General features: G+C 41.9%; 1 protein-coding gene across 3 annotated transcripts in view; it reads right to left on the bottom strand.

The window, feature by feature from the left end:
- Positions 1–1009: 1009 nt before the first annotated feature.
- LOC112232283 (tetraspanin-4) overlaps positions 1010–23754 on the bottom strand; it is a 104165-nt gene continuing 81420 nt past the window's right edge. For all 3 annotated transcript variants that reach the window (XM_024399203.1, XM_024399202.2, XM_024399201.2), the window contains 4 exons: positions 12452–12553; positions 7710–7841; positions 5125–5208; positions 1010–1931 (listed from right to left, as the gene is read on the bottom strand). In XM_024399203.1, the coding sequence (XP_024254971.1) occupies positions 1863–1931; positions 5125–5208; positions 7710–7841; positions 12452–12553 (387 nt within the window). In that variant the 3' untranslated portion in view covers positions 1010–1862. The remainder of the gene's footprint in view (positions 1932–5124; positions 5209–7709; positions 7842–12451; positions 12554–23754) is intronic.

The following is a 23754-nucleotide window of genomic DNA, read 5'->3' as shown; positions in this document are numbered from 1 at the left end:
AAAACCCTTTTGTACTTATATTAGCACAGCTGAACACTGTTGTTAAAGAAGCAATGAAACTGGTCTTCTTAAGACTAGTTAAGTATCTGGAGTGTCAGCATGTGGGTACAGGCTCAAAATGGCCAGAAACAAAGACTTTCTTCTGAAACTCAGTCTGTTCTTGTTCTGAGAAATGAAGGCTATTCCATGCGAGAAATTGACAAGAAACTGAAAATCTTGGTACAACGCTGTGTACTACTCCCTTCACAGAACAGCACAAACTGTCTGTAACCAGAATAGAAAGAGGAGTGGGAGGCCCCGGTGCACAACTGAGCAAGAGGACAAGTACATTAGAGTGTCTAGTTTGAGAAAGACACCTCACAAGTCCTCAACTGGCAGCTTCATTAAATAGTAGCCGCAAAACACCAGTCTCAACGTCAACACTGAATAGGCGACTCCGGGATGCTGGCTTTCTAGGCAGAGTTGCAAAGAAAAAGCCATATCTCAGACTGGCCAATAAAAAGAAAAGATTAACACAGACACGGGACAGAGGAACTCTGCCTAGAAGGCCAGCATCCCGGAGTCGCCTCTTCACTGTTGACATTGAGACTGGTGTTTTGCGGGTACTATTTAATAAAGCTGCCAGTTGAGGACTTGTGAGGCGTCTGTTTCTCAAACTAGACACTCTAATGTACTGCCTGCTTAACCTGGAAGCCAGCTTCACCAATGTGTCGGAGGAAACATTGTTCAACTGAGGACCGAGGTCAGCCTGCAGGTGCCCCGGCCAGCCACAAGGTGTCGCTAGAGCGCGATGAGCCAATGTTTAATAGCCCCCCCCCCCAAACCCTCCCCTACTCGGATGACCCTAGGCCAATTGTCCCGATCACGGCCGGTTGTGACCACAAACACAACGTTCTAACAACGTTCTAATCAAACGTTGTTTTTGAAGTTTTCTGATGTTCTCATGCATTTGGTATGGAAGATTGATCTACCAAGCTAGAAATAGCTAAATGACTGTAGACATGGGGAAAAAAGGAATGGTTATTTATGGGGTCACACAGAAGTTGGGGTCAATGTGAATGTAATAACATTGATGAGAACTGTGAAAAAGAAATGCCCCTAGGCCACAGCAGGGAGACGTCGTCGAGGATCTTGACAGAGTCTGTGACAGCGAGATCGAGACATTTTAGTACCTAGGATGACTCGTTGGTTTTGTTCTGTGCAACACACGAGATGGGCCTTGGGACCATTGTCTAATTTAATGGGTTTTGTGAACATCCAGACATTCTTAGTATTGAAGTTGCTATACTTATATTCCTTTTATATGTAATAAATCCCTCCAGATTAACTAGTTCATTAAATAAGTTATCATGAATTCACTGTTACAATGGATTCTAATTTACTATATTTCTTGATGGTGGAAGAAAAAAAAACTCAAGGATAAGTCGATTTGGACGAGCCAAACATTCAGTAAACACCACTATAAGAGCCATGCACTTCAGTACTTGCATGGGCTGTTTAACTAAATGCACTCCCGACCTGCATTCCTTAGCTCTCCTCTCGTTTCAAAACACTTAGATTATAGAGTGATTCAAAATAATTTAAAACATCTTAAAAAAAAAAAGGGATTACATCTCTATGCGTATTTCTACATATTATTACATGTACACGTTGAGCACAAAATGAGCGAATAACATTTAATTGAGCAAAAACCATCCATCGGCTCCTGATATGGCATTGTGGCTGTTTAACAGTACAGGTTGTTGTGAAGATGTGACATGAGGATTGGTCTGCGAGGGTGTCGCTGAGAAAGAGTAGAGGGACAGGGTCTGTGGGAGGGGTGTGTGTGCCGCCCTCATTCCCAGGGTCCTTTGGGGGCAAAGCTAGGCGTAGAAGGTCTCCACTTTGACTGCATGGCAGAACATCGTCATAGAGAACACCAAACCCAGAATCTACACAAAGGGATCACATACACAACCAAAATCAATGTGAGACAACTACATCATCAATAAAGTGGCCCGTGTCCAAATACCCGTACTTGCGTCCTAAATAGTAGGCCATTTGAGTACACAAATGTTTTTACATTTTATAGCAGGAAATCTAGTTTACTTTAAATGCCCGGATGTCATACTCATTTCGGCTTTGACAACAGCTGATAATCAGCTATGGGGATTTGCTACAGAAATGAACAGACGCATTCTCAGTATGCGGAAATAGAAAGTTTTATAGTATATACACTACTGGTCAAAAGTTTTATAACACCTACTCGTTCAAGGGTTTTTCTGTATTTTTACTATTTTCTACATTGTAGAATAATAGTGAAGATATCAGAACTATGAAATAACACATATGGAATCATGTAGTAATCGGAAAAGTGTTCAACAAATCAAAATATATTTTATATTTAAGATTTTTCAAATATACTTTATACTTGAGATTCTTAAAATACCCTTTGCCTTGATGACAGCTTTGCACACTCTTGGCATTTTCTCCTCAACCAACTTCATGAGGTAGTCACCTGGAATGCATTTCAATTAACAGGTGTGTCTTGTTAAGTTAATTTGTGGAATTTCTTTCCTTCTTAATGCGTTTGAGCCAATCACTTGTGTTGTGACATGGTAGGGGTCGTATACAGAAGATAATATGGGCTTTGTCTTTTACCAAATCATGCTATGGTAAGAATAGCTCAAATAAGCAAAGAGAAACAACAGTCCATCATTACTTTAAGACATGAAGGTCAGTCAATATGGAACATTTCAAGAACTTTGAAGGTTTCTTCGAGTGCAGTCGCAAAAACCATCAAATGCTATGATGAAACTGGCTCTCATGAGGACCCCCACATGAATGGAAGACCCAGAGTTACCTCTGCTGTAGAGGATAAGTTCATTAGTTACCAGCCTCAGAAATTGCAGCCAAAATAAATGCTTCAGAGTTCAAGTAGCAGGCACCTCAACATCAACTCTTCAGAGGAGACTGTAAATCAGGCCTTCATGGTTGAATTGCTGCAAAGAAACCACTACTAAAGGACACCAATAATAAGAAGAGACTTGCTTGGGCCAAGAAACACGAGCTATGGACATTACATTTTTGGTTCCAACTGCCATGTCTTTGTGAGACGCGGTGTGGATGAACGGATGATCTCGGCATGTGTATTTCCCCCTGGGAAGCATTAAGGAGGTGTGATGGTGTGGGGGTGCTTTGTTGGTGACACTGTCTGTAATTTATTTAGAATTCAAGGCACACTTAACCAGCATGGCTACCACAGCATTCTGCAGCGATACGCCATCCCAGCTGGTTTGCACTTGGTGGGACTATCATTTGTTTTCCAACACACCTCCAGGCTGTGTAAGGGCTATTTTACCAATAATGAGAGTGATGGAGAGCTGCATCAGATGACCTGGCCTCCACAATCACCTGACCTCAACCAAATTAAGTGAAGTAAAAGCAGCCAACTACTGCTCAGCATATGTTGGAACTCCTTCAAGACTGTTGGAAAAGCATTCCAGGTGAAGCTGGTTGAGAGAATGCCAAGAGTGTGCAAAGCTGTCAAGGCAAAGGGTGGATATTTGAAGAATCTTAAATATAAAATATTTTGATTTGTTTAACACTTTTTTTGGTGACTACATAATTCCGTATGTGTTGTTTCATAGGAGGTGTGATGGTGTGGGGGTGCTTTGTTGGTGACACTGTCTGTGATTATTTGTCTTCACTATTATTCTGCAATGTCAAAAATAGTAAAAATAAAGAAAAACCCTGGAATGAGTAGGTAGTGTACATTTAAGAAAATCTAGGATGTTTATACTAATTTCAGCTCATCATCTAGTAGAATTCGATGCACACTTTCCCACAATGCATTGGAAGAGGGGCGCTGTGAGTGACGAGCCCAAGTTCTCGTCAAGTAACCAAACAACAAAACTATGCTACTTAATTGGGAAGATGCCGATAGCGAAGCTTCTGCGGTGGTGTTCACGAATATTGCATCGTAGGCTACATCATTTAAAAAAAAAACTCTTATTTTATTTTACCTAACATGGATTTCTGTTTTCTCATAAAGTGTTTCTTGTTCTCTTGGCCTTAGTCAGAGCTTTTAAACTAAATACTGAAACATGTTGATTTCTGAGTGTGTCGGCACCGGGGACTCGGGATGTGGCTGCGTTATTGATTTCATGTTAATCAGGTTTTTTGTTTTGAACATATGGATTGTTTAGGTTTTGTAGGCTACCTGTTTCATTATTTAATGTATGGATCAAGCCTTAACTCCTTCCCAATGATCAGTGCTTTAGTTCATTATGTTGCTGTCCAGCGGTTCTGAATTTGCGATGCGCCCATCTGTCCACGTTTTTCTGTGCAATAGCCTTTTGATTTGAAAAGTTTTGGTGTGTGTACTAGGCTAATGTATACGATACAGCACTTTGGTTTCACTAAGAAATATGTTGAAATGGGACCAAATTATTTGTTTCGGTCTTCAGTCCCTTTGAAATAGGATAGAATGGCTATATGGGCTACGGTATACTGTTGGATAATGCGATGCAAGAAAAATCCACCCGCACTCAGCCCCGCCCCACGTACTCAGCCAGTCAGGATCCACCACTACGTTGCGGTCGCGGCATACTGTATACTTATTACTATGCGACGATGAGTACATAGCATGCAGTTTAAGTATATAATAAGCTAGTAAGGGTATTCAGACACAGCCAGTCTCCATTGAGAATAAAAAGGTACAACCTCATGAATTTGAGTTCACTGTAATAGTTAACAATAGTGGCTTACTTTCAAATCATCTAATTTCTTATCAATTGTTAGTGATATTAGCCTGGTTCCAGATCTATACAATATGTGCTTTTACCCAACTCTCTCGACCTGACTTTTGTCGTCATGCCATTGTCTGACCCCAATGCAAGCTACCGTAAAACGTTCAGGTGCGCAGATATTTGGAATGGGGTCTGTGTATAGCAATGACAACCAATGGTCAAAGTCGGAAAAGCAAAATGCCGATCTTCTGGTGCCAAGCTAAGATGCTGTGGTTCCCTGTCAATAGACATCTCTCTATAAAATGTATTGGTCACATACACGTGTTTAGCAGATGTTAATGGGGGTGTAGCGAAATGCTTGTAAACTGTACAATGGTGTCACCAGTGTCTGTACCTGTGTGAGTGCCGTACACATAGCAAAGATCCACAGGGCCACCAGATTCTCTTGTAGCCAATCCTTCACCCGTTCGTAGCATGGCTGTGGAGGCACACAAGAATGGAAACAAATATTTTAAAGCACATTATACAAAACCCCCGAAGTGTAGCCTACAGCAGGGTTGAGATCAATTCCATTTCATTTCAGTCAATTTTTAAAATTTAAAATTTAATTTATCCGTTATTTTAACAGGTAAGTTGACTGAGAACACGTTCTCATTTGCAGCAACGACCTGGGGAATAGTTACAGGGGAGAGGAGGGGGATGAATGAGCCAATTGTAAACTGGGGATTATTAGGTGAATAGAACAGCCATAGAAAAAAGTGATTTTACCTGAAAGGTTAGAGAAAACAAAAACTAACATTTTAATGTGTTTCCTCATTCACTCCATCTGGTGCTAGTCTTGGTAGACTTACAAGAGTATTGGCCCACAGACTCTTTTATACACTGGCCAGCACAGTGACGCATCCCACACACGCCTTTTCCTCTGAAAATCATCTCCTTGTCATGTTAGCTAAGTGGGTCCCTTGCCTTCCACATTTCGCCCAACTCTGCTCTGTTGTTCCCTGGGATGGCTAACATCCCTATCTAGTGCGATGGATGGAAGGATGGGAGTGACTTGCAGATACCATCACTCTGTGCTGGGACAACATTTAGACAAGTGAGTGAGCTGAATTTTTCATGGCCAACTCGAACGGGATATACACATAGGCGACGTCAACCAAAGTTTCTCCGACTCTCCCTTTCCAACATTCATTACGTGTAACACTGAAAAGGATGATGGACCACTAGACAACTACAAGTCCTTATGTAAAAAAAAAAAAAAAAAAAAAAAAATGTGAATAGTTTATATATCCTCAAAGTGGTTGTTGTAATAATTCAAGATAGTGGCATAGACAATGGCAGACAGTGATGGGACTGGCACAGAGTGCATGAGCCTGGCATGGTACACGGCAGAAAGAATGTACGCCTTACAAGGGAACCCAAACCGGCTGCACACATGCACCATTGTACATAAATGTATTTTATCCCCCCACACCAAATGCAATCACGACACGCAGGTTAAAATATCAGAACAAACTCTGAACCAATTATGTTAATTTGGGGAATTTGGGCACTTGCTAGCTAATTTGTCCTATTTAGCTAGCTTGCTGTTGCTAGCTAATTTGTCCTGGGATATAAACAATGAATTGTTATTTTACCTGAAATGCACAAGGTCCTCTACTCCGCCAATTAATTCACACATAAAACGGTCAACCAAATCATTTCTAGTTCTCTCCTCCTTCCAGGCTTTTTATTCTCTGGACTTTATATTGCGATTGGCAACTTTCATAAATTAGGTGCATCACCGCCACCGACCTTGTTCGTCTTTCAGTCCACCACGTGGGTATAACCAATGAGGAGACGGCAGGGTACCTGCTTCTACAAACCAATAAGGAGATGGGAGAGGCAGGACTTGCAGCGCAATCTGCGTCAGAAATATAACGGATTTCTATTTTAGCCCGTGGCAACGCAGACGCTCGTTTGGCACGCGCAATAATTGAATAACACAGATTTCTACATTTATTTTGCAACGCGAGCGGTGTAGTCAGCCTGTTGGTCTGTAGCACTGCTGTTTTTCAGTCTTCCCTATAATCATGGATTTAGACCTGGGACACAAGTTGAGTGGATTCTCTCGCCGAACACGGGGATTATTCAAGTAATTATATATTAACTAACTACCAGGGGCGAAAGAAAGTCAGCACTGCTGCTGCAGACCTCGAAGCCGAGATTTCAAAACAGAGTTGATTAACATAAACAAATCCACATCAAAATCTGTCTAGAGATATATCTGTGGAAATACTACTCTGTTTGTCAGACCAGGAAGCATCCTGAGAATCGGTCTATGACCCCACTATGGTGTTCTCCGTTTTTTTTCCATATGACTCCCACAAGTGTCACGGGACTAGTCTAAAGGTAACCCGGGACCAGTTTAAAAAATGAATGAATGTATGGAAGTAGTTTTGTGCCCCCAAAAAAGGGGTTAAATGTGTCCCCCCCAAAATTATACAATTATTCCTGAGCTTTCTCCTAGATGTAAACCTTATTCTTTATGATACATTTTTGACTGTCTGTTTTGCCATTTAAGAGTGTGCTATTACTTGTGCAGTAAAGACACCCCCCCCCCACACACACACACACTTTTAGGGATTAAATACCCCTTATATTTGAATATGCTTTTTACCCCAGGTATAAGGAATATGAGAACAGGTAGTTCTCCTCAGCACAGCAGTTTCCCAAAGCATGGGTAGGGTTTTAGCAAAAGCTCTGTGGACTGTGTGGATTGTCTGAGATTTTTCGCAGTATAATGTTTTGCTTAGCTGGTTGGTCACAAGGGAGGCTTTTAGACAAAACATTTTTTTTTAAACATTTGGACACCAAAAACTACAGAATAACATTTGGGAACGAACTAGTGTGCATGCGCGTGTGTATTCATTTCAGAGAGACAGAGTGTGTGTGTGCATATGTGTTTGTTCGTGCATGTTTTTATCCTGTGCATCTTACCGCAGTCCACCAGGTCCCTGGGTTCTCGAGGCCACAGTTGTCGCTGTACTCCAGACAGCAGGAGTCAGGCACACGGCTGGCGTTGTACACATCAAACCAGTCCGTATGGTTGGTCACGCCACAGCAGCGGAACTACACCAGACAAGGACACTGCATGTCAATGACAGAACAGAGAGGAAAACCGAACATGCTACACACTAAAACCATTCTGCATGATTCATAAACGATCGTTCTCAGGCACTGACATGTTAAACATATCTGTCACATCGTTTTTTTCTTTTTAGATAGTTCTCCCTCATCACTCCAAATGGGCCATTACTGAATGGGAACTAGATTAACATTTTGCAGTGTGGTAATGTATTCAGTGGGGTGTGGAGAGGGTAAGCTTGGTTTTATGGAATGAGAACTTTTCTTGCTGCGGTTTTGACATTTGACCCAATCTAGAATTTCACGTTGAACACATGGTCACTCACATACACACACACATACACACACACATACACACACAACTAATGCACACTACAAACAATCAAACTGGACTCTGTAATGTAAAAGTGGCCCCTTCTGTGATAAACAGCCCAAAGTCTGATATCGTGTATCTGAAGTCTATCGGCAGCTTTCAGCATTTTTATTAGCTCCTTTTGTTCAACCTTTCCTCTATCTTTCCTCACCTTGTGTTTCCTACTTTCCTTTGCCCATGATTTGAGCATTGGATTCTTGGTCATGAATAATACAAAGCCGAGCACATCAAAGTCAGTGTTGAAACAAACAGTGTTGTTCTTCGGGGAGCGGTCCAATTTGCATTCCTCTTACTGATTGACAGCCTATTTAAAGAATCGAAGGCTGTTCTTATTGGTTGGAATCAGGTTTGATTGTATAATCCCTTGTCCCTATGAAGTGGTACATATGATAATGTAATTAGCCTGCAGTACTGTATTTCTCCAAGCTTGAACTGTTTTAACACTAGCCTGGCCCCAGATCTGATTGTGCTGTCTTGCTAACTCCTATGGCCATTGTCATTCAGTGTCATAAACCGATCTAGGACCAGACTAATTTAAGACTGTACTGTTCTACTGTTGACCACCAGGGGGAAGTCTAAGCAGGACAAGTTGACTTACATTTAACATTTTAGTCACTTAGCAGACGCTCTAGATGACTTACAAGAGCAATTAGGGTTAAGTGCCCTGCTTCAAATAAAATAACATTTTATTGGTCACATACATATGGTTAGCAGATGTTATTGCGAGTGTAACGAAATGCTTATGCTTCTAGATCCGAGAGAAGAGCAGTATCTAACAGGCAATATTGAACAATTCCACAACAAAACCTAATATCTAACAAATTCCACAAAACCTAATACACACAATCTAGTAAAGGAATGGGATGAGAATATATAGGTACAAAATATATGGATGAGCAGTGACAGAGCGGTTAAGATGCAATAGATAGTAAAGAATAGATAGTGAAGGATACAGTATACAGCATATACCGTTGAAGTCGGAAATGTACATACACCTTAGAAAAATACATTTAAACTCAGTTTTTCACAATTCCTGACATTTAATACTAGTACAAATTCCCTGTCTTAGGCCAGTTAGGATCACCACTTTATTTTAAGAATGTGAAATGTCAGAATAATAGTAGAGAGAATTATTTATTTCAGCTTTTATTTGCCTTTAAATTGTTTAACTTGGGTCAAACGTTTTGGGTAGCCTTCCACAAGCTTCCCACAATAAGTTGGGTGAATTTTGGCCCATTCCTCCTGACAGAGCTGGTGAAACTGAGTCAGGTTTGTAAGCCTCCTTGCTCACACGCGGTTTTTCAGTTCCGCCCACACATTTTCTATAGGTTTGAGGTCAGAGCTTTGTGATGGCCACTCCAATACCTTGACTTTGTTGTCCTTAAGCCATTTTCCACAACTTTGGAAGTATGCCTGGGGCCATTTTCCATTTGGAAGACCCATTTGCGACCAAACTGTCTGATGTCTTGAGATGTTGCTTTAATATATTCACATAATTTTTCTACCTCATGATGCCATCTATTTGGTGAAGTGCACCAGTCCCTCCTGCTGCAAAGCACCCCCACAACATGATGCTGCCACCCCCATGCTTCACGATTGGGATGATGTTCTTCGGCTTGCAAGTCTCCCCCTTTTTCCTCCAAACATAACGATGGTCATTATGGCCAAACAGTTATATTTTGTTTCATCAGATCAGAGGACATTTCTCCAAAAAGTATGATCTTTGTCCCCATGTGCAGTTGCAAACCGTAGTCTGGATTTTTTTATGGTGGTTTTGGAGCAGTGGTTCCTTGCTGAGTGGCCTTTCAGCTTATGTCGATATAGGACTCGTTTTACTGTGGATATATATAATTATGTGCATGTATCCTCCAGCATCTTCACAAGGTCCTTTGCTGTTGTTCTGGGATTGATTTGCACTTTTCGCACCAAAGTACGTTCACCTCTAGGAGGCAGAACGCGTCTCTTTCCTGAGCGGTATGACGGCGCGTGGTCCCATGGTGTTTTCCAAGCTGTTTACAGTCACAGTCAATTTAGTCAATTTAGTGTATGTAAACTTTTGATACAGTGAATTATAGGTGAAATAATCTGTCTGTAAACAATTGTTGGAAAAATGACTTGTGTCACGCACAAAGTAGATGTTCTAACTGACTTGCCAAAACTATAGTTTGTTAATTAACAAGAAATTTGTGGAGTGGTTGAAAAACAAGTTTTAATGACTCCAACCTAAGTGTATGTAAACTTCCGACTTCAACTGTACATATAAGATGAGTAATGAGAGATATGTAAACATTCTTCAAGTGGCATTATTTAAGTGACCAATGATTTCAAGTCTGTAGGTAGGCAGCCGCCGCTGTGCTTGTGGTGGCTGTTTAACAGTCTGATAGCCTTGAGATGGAAGCTGTTTTTCAATCTCTCTGTCCCAGCTTTGATGCACCTGTACTGACCTCACCTTCTGGATGGAATCAGGGTGAACAGGCAGTGGCTCGGGTGGTTATTGTCCTTGATTGTCTTTTAAAGCCTTCCAGTGACGTCGGGTGTTGTAGGTGTCCTGGAGGGCAGGTAGTTTGCCCCCAGTGATGCGTTGGGCAGATCGCACCACCCTCTGGAGAACCCTGCGGTTGTGGGTGGTGCTTTTGCCATACCAGGCGTTGTTGCAGCTCAACAGGATGCTCTCAGTTGTGCATCTGTAAAAGCTAGTGAAGGTTTTCGGTGACAAGCCACATTTTTTCCGCCTCCTGAGGTTGAAGAGGCGCTGTTGCGCCTTCACCACACTGTCTGTGTGCGTGGACCATTTCAGTTTCTTGGTGATATGTACACGAGAAAATTAAAATTTCCACTGCCGTCCCATCGATGTGGATAGGGTCCCTTTGCTGTTTCCTGAAGTCCACAAATATCTCTTTTGTTTTGCTGACATTGAGTGAGAGGTTATTTTCCAGATACCACAGTCCGATGGACCTCACCTCGTCGTTGTTGGTAATCAAGCCCACTACTGTTGTGTCGTCTGCAACCTGATTATTGAGTTGGAGTCGTGCATGGCCACGTAGTCATGGGTGAACAGGGAGTACAGGAGGGCTGAGAACGTACCCTTGTGGGGCCCCAGTGTTGAGGATCAGCGGAGTGGAGATGTTGTTTCCTACCTTCACCACCTGGGGGCAGCCCGTCAGGAAGTCCAGGACCCAATTGCACAGGGTGGGGTTGAGACCCAGGGTCTCAAGCTTATTAAAGGATGAGTTTGGCATGTACTATGGTGTTGAATGCTAAACTGTAGTCAATGAACAGCATTCGTACATAGGTATTCCTCTCGTCCAGATGGGTTAGGGCAGTGTGCAGTGTGATGGAGATTTCATCGTCTGTGGACCTATTGGGGCCTTAAGCAAATTGGAGTGGGTCTAGGGTGACAGGTAGGGTGGAGGTGATATGATCCTTAACTAGTCTCAAAGCACTTCATGATGACAGAAGTGAGTGCTACGGGGCGATGGTCATTTAGTTCAGTTACATTCGCTTTCTTGGGAACAGGAACAATGGTGGCCATCTTGAAGCATGTAGGGACAGCAGACAGGGATTAGTTGAATATGTCCGTGCATGCATTTAGGACGTGGCTAGGGATGCCGTCTGGGCCGGCCGCCCTGCAAGGGTTAACACGTTTAAATGTTTTTTTCACGTCGGCCACGGAGAAGGAGAGCCCAAGGTCTTTGGTAGCGGGCCGCGTTGGTGGCACTGTATTGTACTCAAAGCGCCCAAAGAAGTTGTTTAATTTGTCTGTAAGCAAGACGTCGATATCCGCGATGGGGCTGGTTTCCTTTTTGTAATACGTGATTGTCTGTAGACCCTGCCACATACGTCTCATGTTTGAGCCATTGAATTGTGACTACACTTTGTCTCTATACTGATACTTTGCTTGTTTGATTGCCTTACGGAGGGAATAACTACATTGTTTGTATTCGGCCATGTTTCCAGTCGCCTTGCCATGATTAAATGCGGAGGTACGTGCTTTCATCTCCTATCCACTTCCTTATAAACTGGCTCACTGAGTCCGCATGTACGTCAATGTTATTTTCTGAGGCTACCCGGAACATATTCCAGTCTACGTGATTGAAGCAATCTTGAAGCGTGAAAGTTTCCTAAGGACTAGAAACAAAACTGCCATCTCTATCGGTGACATCTTGTGTACACACACACACACACACACACACACACACAAACACTCTGCTTAAGGACTTACATCCGTTTGTACGATCATCCAAGCGTTGGTCAAGCCCACGTTGCCCTCGGTGCCAAAGAGCTGGAGTCCCCTCTTCAAATCCCTCTGGGCATAGTGATCAATCTGGATACAAGACACACAAAGACATCAAGGTGAAGACACACACACAAAAATTCTGTCTCTGTCTCCGAAACACATGACTTAACCTTATTTACACATTCAGACAGTCAACAAACAAGATATCAATCTGATTGATCGCCATTGCTCTCTCAAAAACTGTGCCAGTAGAGTAATGTAGTCTTTTGGCATGTTTGTGTAGAGGGCTACAGGCTGATACCCTCAGTGGTCTGTTCAACCCACTGTCAAAAGGGTTTTCCCACTCGACTAAATCACATCTGTTTACATCCGTTTCAACACAGCCGCAATGTAGCATGAGTAATAGACTCTACACCTGATATTTTTCTGAGCAATATAATATACTGGTACAATGTAAAACACAAAGGTAACACAAAGGATCAAAGAGCATGGGTAAGGCCTTCAGGGGAAGTTACTAAAAAACAATTTCATTAGTTTAGCTTTGTACTTGTCTTGTATTCCCTTTCTGAAAATAACAGGAGCAACTTAACTCTGACTTTTGCGTCATTCATTGACGTTAATGGGAGACAAATTTGAGTTTAGTGCTATCTCAAGTCAGAATATGGCCCAGAGCAGATACTGTCTCAGACTTCCAATCATGCCTCTGCTGACACTGCTGTAACTTTAAAAAAAAATGCATGATCAAATATGTCTGGTGAAAGACTAATCAAATCTGATATTTTTTTTAAACTTCTACTCAAAGTTTGACTTTTCAAGCTGAGCCTAATAGACTCTCATTAGTAGGGAGTGTGAACTGCTGTTTCACTGTTAGCTCGGTATCGATGTTGACCTTGGGACTGCCGTCGCCTCCTTGACTACACCAGGCAAGGTAAGGAGGGAGGCATCAATTACTTAGAAGTAGAGAGAGAGAGCGTAGGTGAAGGGCAGAGAGAGCAAGATAATGGGATAATGGGATAGAGAGAAAAGGGGGAGAGAGAATGGAAGAGAGAGCAGGAAATAAATGAACTTCTTATGGCTGGGGGGCAGTATTGAGTAGCTTGGATGAATAAGGTGTCCAGAGTAAACTGCCTGCTACTCAGGCCCAGAAGCTAAGATATGCATATTATTAGTAGATTTGGATAGAAAACACTCTTAAGTTTCTAGAACTGTTTGAATGATGTCTGTGAGTATAACAAAAGTCATATGGCAGGCAAAAACCTGAGAAAAAATCCAACCAGGAAGTGGGAAATCTGGTTGGTACAGTGGGATACAGTGGGATATTGGTCATATTGCACTTCCTAAGGCTTCCACTAGATGTCAACAGACTTTAGAACCTTGTTTGAGGCTTGTACTGTGATGTGGGGGCGAATGAGAGGGGAATGAGTCAGAGGTCTGCCAGAGAGCCACGAGCTGGTGACGCTCGTTCACGTGAGAGCGAGCTCTGTTCCATTGCATTTCTACAGACAAAGGAATTCTCCGGTTGGAACATTATTGAAGATTTATGTTAAAAATATCCTAAATATTGATTCTATACATCGTTTGACATGTTTCTACGGACTGTAATGGAACTTTTTGACTTTTCGTCTGCTCATATGCTTGCGTGTCATGAATTTGGATTACTGGGTTGAACGTGCTAACATAAAGGAGGTATTTGGACATAAATGATGAACTTTATTGAACAAATCAAACATTTATTGTGTGATTCCTGTGAGTGCATTCTGATGAAGATCATCAAAGGTAAGTGAATATTTATAACGCTATTTCTGACTTCTGTTGACTACACAACATGGCGGATATATGTTTGGCTTGTTTTGGTCTCTGAGCGCCGTACTCAGATTATTGCATGGTTTGCTTTTTCGATAAAGCTTTTTTGAAATCTGACTCAGTGGTTGCATTAAGGAGAAGTTTACCTAAAGTTCCATGTATAATACTTGTATTTTCATCAACATTTATAATGAGTATTTCTGTAAATTGATGTGGCTCTCTGCAAAATCACGGATGTTTTTGGAACTACTGAACATAACGCGCCAATTTATACTGAGATTGTTTTATATAAATAGGAACTTTATCGAACAAAACATACATGTATTGTGTAACATTAAGTCCTATGAGTGTCATCTGATGAAGATCATCAAAGGTTAGTGATTAATTTCTCTCTATTTGTGCTTTTTATGACTCCTCTCTTTGGCTGGAAAACATAATCGTTTGTGGTGCTTTCGCTGTAAAGCCTATTTGAAATCAGACACTGTGGTGGGATTACAAGAAGTGTGTCTTTAAAATGGTGTAAAATATGTGTATGTTTTGAGGAATTTTAATTATGATATTTCTGTTATTTGAATTCGGCGCCCTGCACTATCACTGGCTGTTGTCATATCGATCCCGTTAGCGGGATCTCAGCCATAAGAAGTTTTAATAGCAGAGGCAGCATAAGATAAGGTACACAAAAAATCCCCCAAAACAATACGGAAGACCATAATTCACTGCTTTTGCAGCTGCGTCCTGAAAGTAAACATAAACAAAGTTTGCATTATGTGGGTAGAAAACGCATTGTCGTAGGCGGGGTAAAATCCATTTCAATAAAACAAATTTAAAAAAGATGTCATTCATGGCATCAGGTCAACAGAAGGAGAGAACTTGTGAAAGAAGTATCTTTCCAGTGAAACCAGCACTACAGACAAACATATACATTTTCTCTCAAGTCAGGAAGAAACATAGAAAGTGAGAGGTAATTGAAAGGAAAAGGGGGCTTTAAATACAGTAGGGGGAGAGACATGAGCATATCCTCTGTGTATTGCCTTGGAACACACTGACTCATAATATGCCGGGTCACCACAAGACAGCTAAACCTGCCATATAAGATCATTTTTCAGCAACTGGCAAAGCTTTTCCAATCAGTGCAGTGAAGGGAGAGGAGAAAAGTTTTTATTTCAGACATTATATTCAGAAAGTATTCACACCCCTTGACTTTTTTCATATTTTGTTACGTTACAGCCATTTTCCAAAATTGATTCAATTGTTTTGTCCCCCTTCTCAATCTACACACAATACCCCATAAAGAAAAAACAGGTTGTCAGAAAAAAACGTAAAAACCTCCAAATTTACATAAGTATTCATACCCTTTACTCAGTACTTTGTTGAAGCCCCTTTGGTAAGAATTACAGTCTCGAGTCGTCTTGGGTATGACGCTACAAGCCTGGCACACTTGTATTTGGGGAGTTTCTACCATTCTTCTCTGCAGATCCTCTCAAGCTCTGTCAGGTTGGATGGGGAGCATCGCTGCACAGCTATTTTCAGGTCTCTCCAGAGATGTTCTGGCTGGGCCACTCAAGGACATTCAGAGACTTGTCCCGAAGCCACTCCTGCGTTGTCTTGGCTGTGTGCTTAGGGTCATTGTCCTGCTCTGGGATTTGATCTTGCAAACTTTCAGTTACTAGTCCAACACTCTAACCACTAGGCTACCTGATGCACCATGCTTCACTGTATGGATGGTGCCAGGTTTCCTCCAGACGTGACCTTTTGGCACCTAAAGGGCTGTCGTGTGCCGTTTGCTGAGGCTTACGTCTGGCCACTACCATAAACGCCTGATTAGTGGAGTGCTGCAGAGATAGCTGTCCTTCTGGAAGGTTCTCCCATCTCCAAAGAGAACCTCTGGAGCTCTGTCAGAGTGGCCATCGGGTTCTTGGTCAACTCCCTGACCATGGCCCTTCTCCCCTGATTGCTCAGTTTGGCCGGGCAGCCAGCTCTAGGAAGAGTCTTGGTGGTTCCAAACTTCTTCCATTTAAGAATGATGGAGGGGCCTCCCGGGTGATGCAGTGGTTAAGGGCGTTGTACTGCAGTGCCAGCTGTGCCACCAGAGACTCTGGGTTCGCGCCCAGGCTCTGCCGCGACCGGGAGGTCCGTGGGGCGACGCACAATTGGCCCAGCGTCGTCCGGGTTAGGGATAGCCGTTAGGGATATCCTTGACTCATTGCGCACCAGCGACTCCTGTGGCAGGCCGGGCGCAGTGCACGCTAACCAAGGTTGCCAGGTGCACGGTGTTTCCACCGACACCTTGGTGCGGCTGGCTTCCGGGTTGGATGCGCGCTGTGTTAAGAAGCAGTGCGGCTTGGTTGGGTTGTGTATCGGAGAACGCATGACTTTCAACCTTTGTCTCTCGATGAGACAAGATAGTAGCTACTAAAACAATTGGATACCACGAAATTGTGGAGAAAAAGGGGGTATTTTTTTTTTTTTTTTTTTTTTTTAAAGAATGGAGGCCACTGTGTTCTTGGGGACCTTCAATGCTGCAGAAATATTTTGGTTCACTTCCCCAGATCTGTGCCTTGACACAATTCTGTCTAGGAGCTCTACGGACAATTCCTTTGAACTCATGGCTTGGTTTTTACTCTGACATGCACTGTCAACTGTGGGACGTTTCTAGACAGGCCTTTCCAAATCATGTCCAATCAATTGCATTTACCTCAGGTGGACTTCAATCAAGTTGTCGAAACATCTCAAGGATGATCAATGGAAACAGGATGCCCCTGAGCTCAATTTCGAGTCTCATAGCAAAGGGTTTGAATACTTATAAGTAAGTTATTTCTGTTTTTATTTTAATAAATGAGCTAACATTTCAAAACCTGTTTTCTCTTTGTCATTATGGGGTATTGTGGGTAGATTGATGGGGGGAGGGGAGGGGGGGTCTATTTAATACATTTTAGAATAAGGCTCAAATGTAACAAAATGTGGAAAAAGTCTAGGGGTCTGAATACTTTCCGAATGCACTGTACTTCAGACATGGTACTGTGTGACATGTTTATTGGACAAGGAATCAGGAAATATGAAGAGAAGGGGAAGGCTCTGTGCATCGTCCCAAAATGGCAAACTGCTTATCTGTGCTCGTCTGTGATAGCTCCTTGCAAGGGGTGAAGTGTGAAAATGGGGCCTTTTTTGGATTCTATTCTCTCTGGAGTCATTCCCCTTAATTTCGTATGTTCATTCAAATGCATTCATATGTATTCATAGGAAAACATTGACAGAAGCTGTTCACGTTTTGTTATCCACAGCCTATTTTCCTCAATGCTGCTTTGCTCCTTTCTAGTTCTTGTATTATGGTTTTCTCTCAACCTGATTGCAATATTGAATTAGACTGTTTTCCTACCTGACGGTTTGTACACAACCCTCATTCTGGCTTATGGGGCTCCCGAGTGGTGCAGCGGTCTAGGGCACTGCATCTCAGTGCTAGAGGCGTCACTACAGACACCCTGGTTCGAATCCAGGCTGTATCACAACAGGCCGTGATTGGGAGTCTCGTAGGGCGGTGCACAATTGGCCCAGCGTTGTCCAGGTTTGGCCGGTGTAGGCCGTCATTGTAAATAAGAATTTGTTCTTAACTGACTTGCCTAGTAAAATAAAAAACAATTGTGCCTACGAAGTTCGAATCAACAGATACTTTTCCCAGACGTGGGGTCAAATAGGCTAGTATTTGTACTTTGCGTGTTTGGTTGAGCCTGCCTGCCAGTTAATCCTGCCAGAAGTCCAGCTAAAGCTTTTGAAACGAAACAAATACCATTTGAACCCAGGTGTTGTTGTTTTTTACTGTCAACACCACTACAAGATTTCACCAATGGGTTCCTCCTTTTCACATAAAGAGCAGAACATTTGACATGTTTTGTGGGTAGTCCAATTAATTAGTCATTTCATGTTTCCATTCATTTAATGGGTAAATCAATATGATTAGTGGTGCGTTTTACCAATGAAACATTTCTCTCAGCGTGAAATGAAACTTTTCCATGCTTGAAATTCATTCAGGCAGTGGGTTACATGACTCAATTTCAAATTGCTACATTGAACCTCAGAAGTCCCATGTTGCTGAGGTAAAATGTGCACCTTGTTAATCTAAGAAATATGATTCATACTAAGATTAAATACAACAAACTGAGTTATGCCAACGTCAGTTCTAAAAGAAACAGTGACATTGAAGAAAACATCACTGTCTTTCATTTAAAATATGAGAATAATATTGACAGGTGTCTCAGTGAATTGAGCAATTTGGATGTATAATTGATTTATTTTATAATGTGTAAACTAACTGAAAATGACTGACAACTTCCATTGAAGTGAGTCTGTTCTATTTTTAAAAACATGTATTGAACCTTTATTTAACCAGGTTAAAACCCATTGAGGTTAAAAACCTATTTTGCAAGGGTGACCTGGCAAGAAAGCAAAACAGCAGCGAGTCCATAAAACATGACAGAAAAATACAAAATGCACACAAAAGACAACGTGTCACAAGTTAAAGATACAACTGAAGATCAGAAACAACTGCAGTTGTCGATCAGAGTCTTAAAAACAGGCAAAGACACTAACTCCCCTAACTTTAAGGTCTTCTGAAGCATGTTCCAGGATGAAGGCATTATGGGATTTGTATTCTTTTTTTCTTCCCCATCTCGGTTCTAGACTTAGGAACAGACAAAGTCAGCAGCGACTGTGAACTATATTGAGAGACTGATCTGGCCAGTAAATAACAAGAGATACAAAGGGAGTTGTCCCATCAATGCTTTGTACACAAGTGTACCAGTGCTTTAGCCTCCTGGTGGAGAGAGAGGTCCCTTTCACCATAGCGTACAGATCACAGTGATGGGTGAGGGATCAAGCATTTGCAATAGATCTTAAAGCACCATGATACACTGTGTCCAGAGTTTAAGGTACTTGCTGAGGCCTGCATATAGACAATATCCCCATAATCCAGCACAGATTTTTTTTTAAAGTGCTTTGAACAAGATATTTTCTGACTAACATTGAAAAGCAAGATTTGTTCCCGTAATAGAAACCAAATTTCAACTTCAGTTTCTTGGTCAAGGTATCAATGTGCTGTTTAATATTCAACTTTTCATCTAATCAAATCCAAATATAATTATAGGAGGTGACCCTATCAATTTGCTGGTGTTTTATAGTTAAAATATGCACGTGACTCCATCTGTTTACTTTCAGGGAAGAGAAAACCATAATCTTTGTTTTCCTTTCATTAAGCACAAGTTTCAATTTGAAAAGTTGCCTTTGAATAACATCAAAGGCCAACTGTAAGTCCTGAAAAGCCTTCTCAATATTAGATGCGCTAGAATAAATAATTGTGTCATCAGCATAAAGATGGAGATTTGCAGAGTCAACAGTCTTCCCTAAATCATTTATATACAGTGTAAAAAGGATCAGACCTAAAAAAATTGAGCCCTGGGGAACTCCTTTTGTAAGTCTTCGAAACTCAGATTTCATACCCTCCTGAGTTACACACTGTGTTCTGTCAGAAAAGTAGTTTTGGACCCAATCCAATGCATCAACACTTAAACCAACCTTTTTAACCTATACAACAGCACGGCATGGTCAACAGTGTCGAAGGCCTTCGATAAAGTCAAAAAGTGAAACAGTGATTCTCCTTCACCTACAATCTTACTTACAGCTGTAATTATACTATGCTCGGCTCTAAATCCCGGCTGGATTTGAGATAAACTGAGTTATTATAAAGAAAGTCTTTGAACTGTGAGGTCACCAAGTTTTCCAAAACTTTTGCCAGCGCAGGCAGTTTAGATAGTTCTCCAACTGGGACGGATCTACACCTTTATGTAAAGGCGTGACATCGGCTGCTTTCCAGACTTTTGGAATGGTATTACTCACCAATTAAAGATTTAATATATGAGTGAGAGGGGCAGCAATGATCTCTGCACCATTTTTTGTTTTTAGAAAATATGGGTTTAATTCATCTGGGCCAGCTGCTTTCTTAATATCATTAGATTTGAGTTCCTTTACAACTCCTGAAAGCTCAATCTCTGTAAAATGAAATAAATGAACCGTAGGTCGGCATGTGGCAGTTTCATTCACAGCCTCATTTGAGATGGTTGGAAGGAGTTCATTACCAAATAAATGCCCAGCTTTAGCAAAATGCTCATTAAACATGTCAAGCAGTTCATTCTTGTTAGTCATATCCATTGAATTTGAGGTCAATTTCAGCAGAAGACCAGAGGAGTTTGTGTTAACATTCATGGATTTAATGGTTTTCCATAATTTTGTCGGGTTATTGAGGTTTTCCTTGGTATATTCATAATAGAAGCTAGATTTGCATTTCCATATTAACAAGGTGCACTTATTTCCAAGTGCCCTGAATAACTGTCATTCAGTCTGGGAATTACCCTTCCTGGCTTTGGCCCACTGTGTATTTTGTTTTTGGATTAAATCAGATAATTCTGTAAACCAGGGATTGTCTACCCCTTGCCCGGTACTTTTTGAGAGGGGCATATTTATCACAGATAGTAGAAAACATAGAATGAAAATAGGAGAATGCCTCTTCGATATCTGGAATAAGTGCAATCCTGTCCCAGTTGTATATGCATAAAGTTCATGCAGGAAAGCATGCTTACAGAACTGCCTAAAATGTTGTTTGAATATGAACCGAGAGGGCACTTTGGGGATTTTGGTGTCTTTAATGCAAGCAACTGCACAATGATCACTTAAAATCATTAGCGAAAATCCCAACGGCCGAGTATTTATGCAGATTGTTTGTTAGAATAACATCAATAAGTGTTGGCTTAGAGATGTCTTTGGGATTGAGTTTTGTAACCTCATTCATCATTTGAGTAAAATGAAATGTATTGCACAGTCCTCTTATGGCCTCAGAGTTTGGAGATAACCAATCCCAACTTAAAATCGCCCATAAGGACCATTTCACCCCCCCCCCCAACCACGGATCAGTTCAGCCAGAGAATCCACTTTTGCAGATGGAGGTCTATAACAGCCTATCAAATCTAAGTTCACAGCCTTCGATAACTGCAGCTTCAATGCTAAAAACTCACAAACTGTTTTGGTTTAGATAAAGACCTTAGTTCAAGAACCACATATGTCATTAATATAGATGGCTATACCCCCCTTACTTTGTCGGTCACATCGCTAAACATTAGAACCATCCAAGCCTATAGACTGATTTAGAACAGATTTCTTAAACCGGGTCTCGGACAGTACTAAGACATCTGGGTCAGCAATCCATCCAATTGAAATTGTCCAATTTCAGCATCAAACTCCTCCTGATATGCATCAGTCCCAACCCTGATCTAGTTTTAAAATAATTTGGAGTGGGAAGTTCATCCATAGCCAATGGTCCTGGGTTTGGGTGAATGTTTCCTGATCCATAGACAATGGTCCTGGGTTTGGGTGAATGTTTCCTGATCCATAGCCAATGGGCCTGGGTTTGGGTGAATGTTTCCTGATCCATAGCCAATGGGCCTGGGTTTGGGTGAATGTTTCCTGATCCATAGCCAATGGGCCTGGGTTTGGGTGAATGTTTCCTGACACCAAAAGCAGAAGAATAATAAAACACCTCAATTGGTTTCTTCCTAAAATCTCTCTGCAGATCATCTTAGATGATTTAAAATAATCCAAACTACAGTCATCTGATACAGCAAACAGTTTCTAGCCAGACCAAACCCTGTAGATGAGAAGGTTTTATGTGCCCGTCACAGTAAGAGTCAAATGGTAACACAATCTGATCCCTCTGAAAGATAAAAGCTGCTATACTATCAGTCAAAGTAGGGTTTAGAGGCATCTCTGGGTTAGGGAGATGAGATTTGTTTTTGAGCGTTGTTGCCTTAGTTAGAGCGGTCAGAGCGTTCAACAACCGCTGCAGGAATGTACTGACAGGGGATTTTGCCCAGTGTGTGGGTCTAGTCGATGCACCCAGTCACCTTGCAGTAGGCTACCGCAGAGCGGGCCCAGTAGACCAGCCAATCACTGGTTGCTAGTCCACCTGGCAGGGGTATCCTGGGCTAAGAAGCCTAGGAGACTCCGGTAGAATGTCGAAACACCGATAAAAACCTGACCGTCGAGGAGTATCCAAGGCTAGTTGGCTCAACATGTCGAGACCGTCAGTCACAGCACAGATGTATCCTCTCTCGGCTTTCAGGGAGAGCACCACACCGGCTTTATCTCCTCATGTAGAAAACAGCAGATGTCAATTTAACGCCTTAATTGCTTTGATCCTGTAGGATTTGAGATTTTGCCTGTTGTTTAATGCAGCCTATAATGGTTGTGCTAAGTAATTAAAAACGTGTAACACTTGAAACAAACAAACAGTGTGACACAACACGCTCGGCAAAGCTGCCCTGCCGCCATCTTGAACTAGTGTCTAGTTTGAGAAACAGACGTGTTTATGGACACCGGACGGATCACCCTTTTCCTACAGTAACTTAATTGGTTTGACTAACAAGGTTTCCTAGTTGGAAAGGAAACCCTGCCTGGCTGCCGTAACTTTTTTTTAGTGACCCTATTTGATTAGGTGGTTATGTGACTAGCTGGTGATGAGACTAGGTTAGCGTTTCTCGATCCTGGTCTTGGGGACCCCTGAGGGGAGCACATTTGAGGGTTTTTTCTCCCAAAGCTAGCACTACACACCTGATTAAAATAAACAAAAGGCTTGATGATAAGTTGATTATTTGAATCAGGTGTGTAATGCTAGGGCAAAAACAAAAATATGCACCCCTTGTGGTCCCCGGGACCAGGATTGGGAAACACTGGACTCGGTGGTACTGGCATGACTGCCTGGAGTTACAGGGATTGAAGTCAGTCAAAGATGGCAAGGTTGGCAGCTGTAGGCTGGCATTAGGTGCCACGGGCTGATGTGGTGATGAGACAGCTGGGAGTGTTCCAGGCCATCAGTGGAGCAGCAGAGTTGTGGGAATGAGACCCGGCAACAGAATACTGATGAGGGATCAGGGAATCAGCTCTCTGGGCAAAGTTTCCTCGTTATTTCGTACTTTCTCAATCATGTTGAACCAATGTTGCTGGTAGGTTGAATATTTCTGAAAAAGGCAACAACATACTGTACGCTGTTTTAATGTAACAGATTTGCAGTGGGAACTGATAAATTTGGCTATAACGCAAGTTGACATAACCGTTAACGTCACGTACCAACTCATCTGATCACCAAGACCGTGCTTAATCATGTGTGTTAGTGCTGGGCTGCCATAAAAGCCAGCACACACACATCTCCCTTCCAGTACTTGGAATGGAAAACACTTAAAAAAATAGCCTTCCCAACAATAACATTAACATATAGCTCTTCTGTACATGTGGAATGACTCCCTGCTGTTCAAGAACAACGTAGAGTCCATTTAAAATAGCCACTAGAGGACCATTCCCCCTTTGTCTTCCTTCCTAACAAGTCTTACAGTACATCTACAGTACGCCTGACTCTTACAGTACTCCCCTCGTTTACTCAGTTTCTCGTT

The sequence above is a fragment of the Oncorhynchus tshawytscha genome, linkage group LG12 (assembly GCF_018296145.1).
Source record: "Oncorhynchus tshawytscha isolate Ot180627B linkage group LG12, Otsh_v2.0, whole genome shotgun sequence".
NCBI lineage: Eukaryota > Metazoa > Chordata > Actinopteri > Salmoniformes > Salmonidae > Oncorhynchus > Oncorhynchus tshawytscha.
The sequence above is the reverse complement of the archived record's forward strand: the minus strand, read 5'-3'. Positions and strand labels throughout refer to the sequence as shown.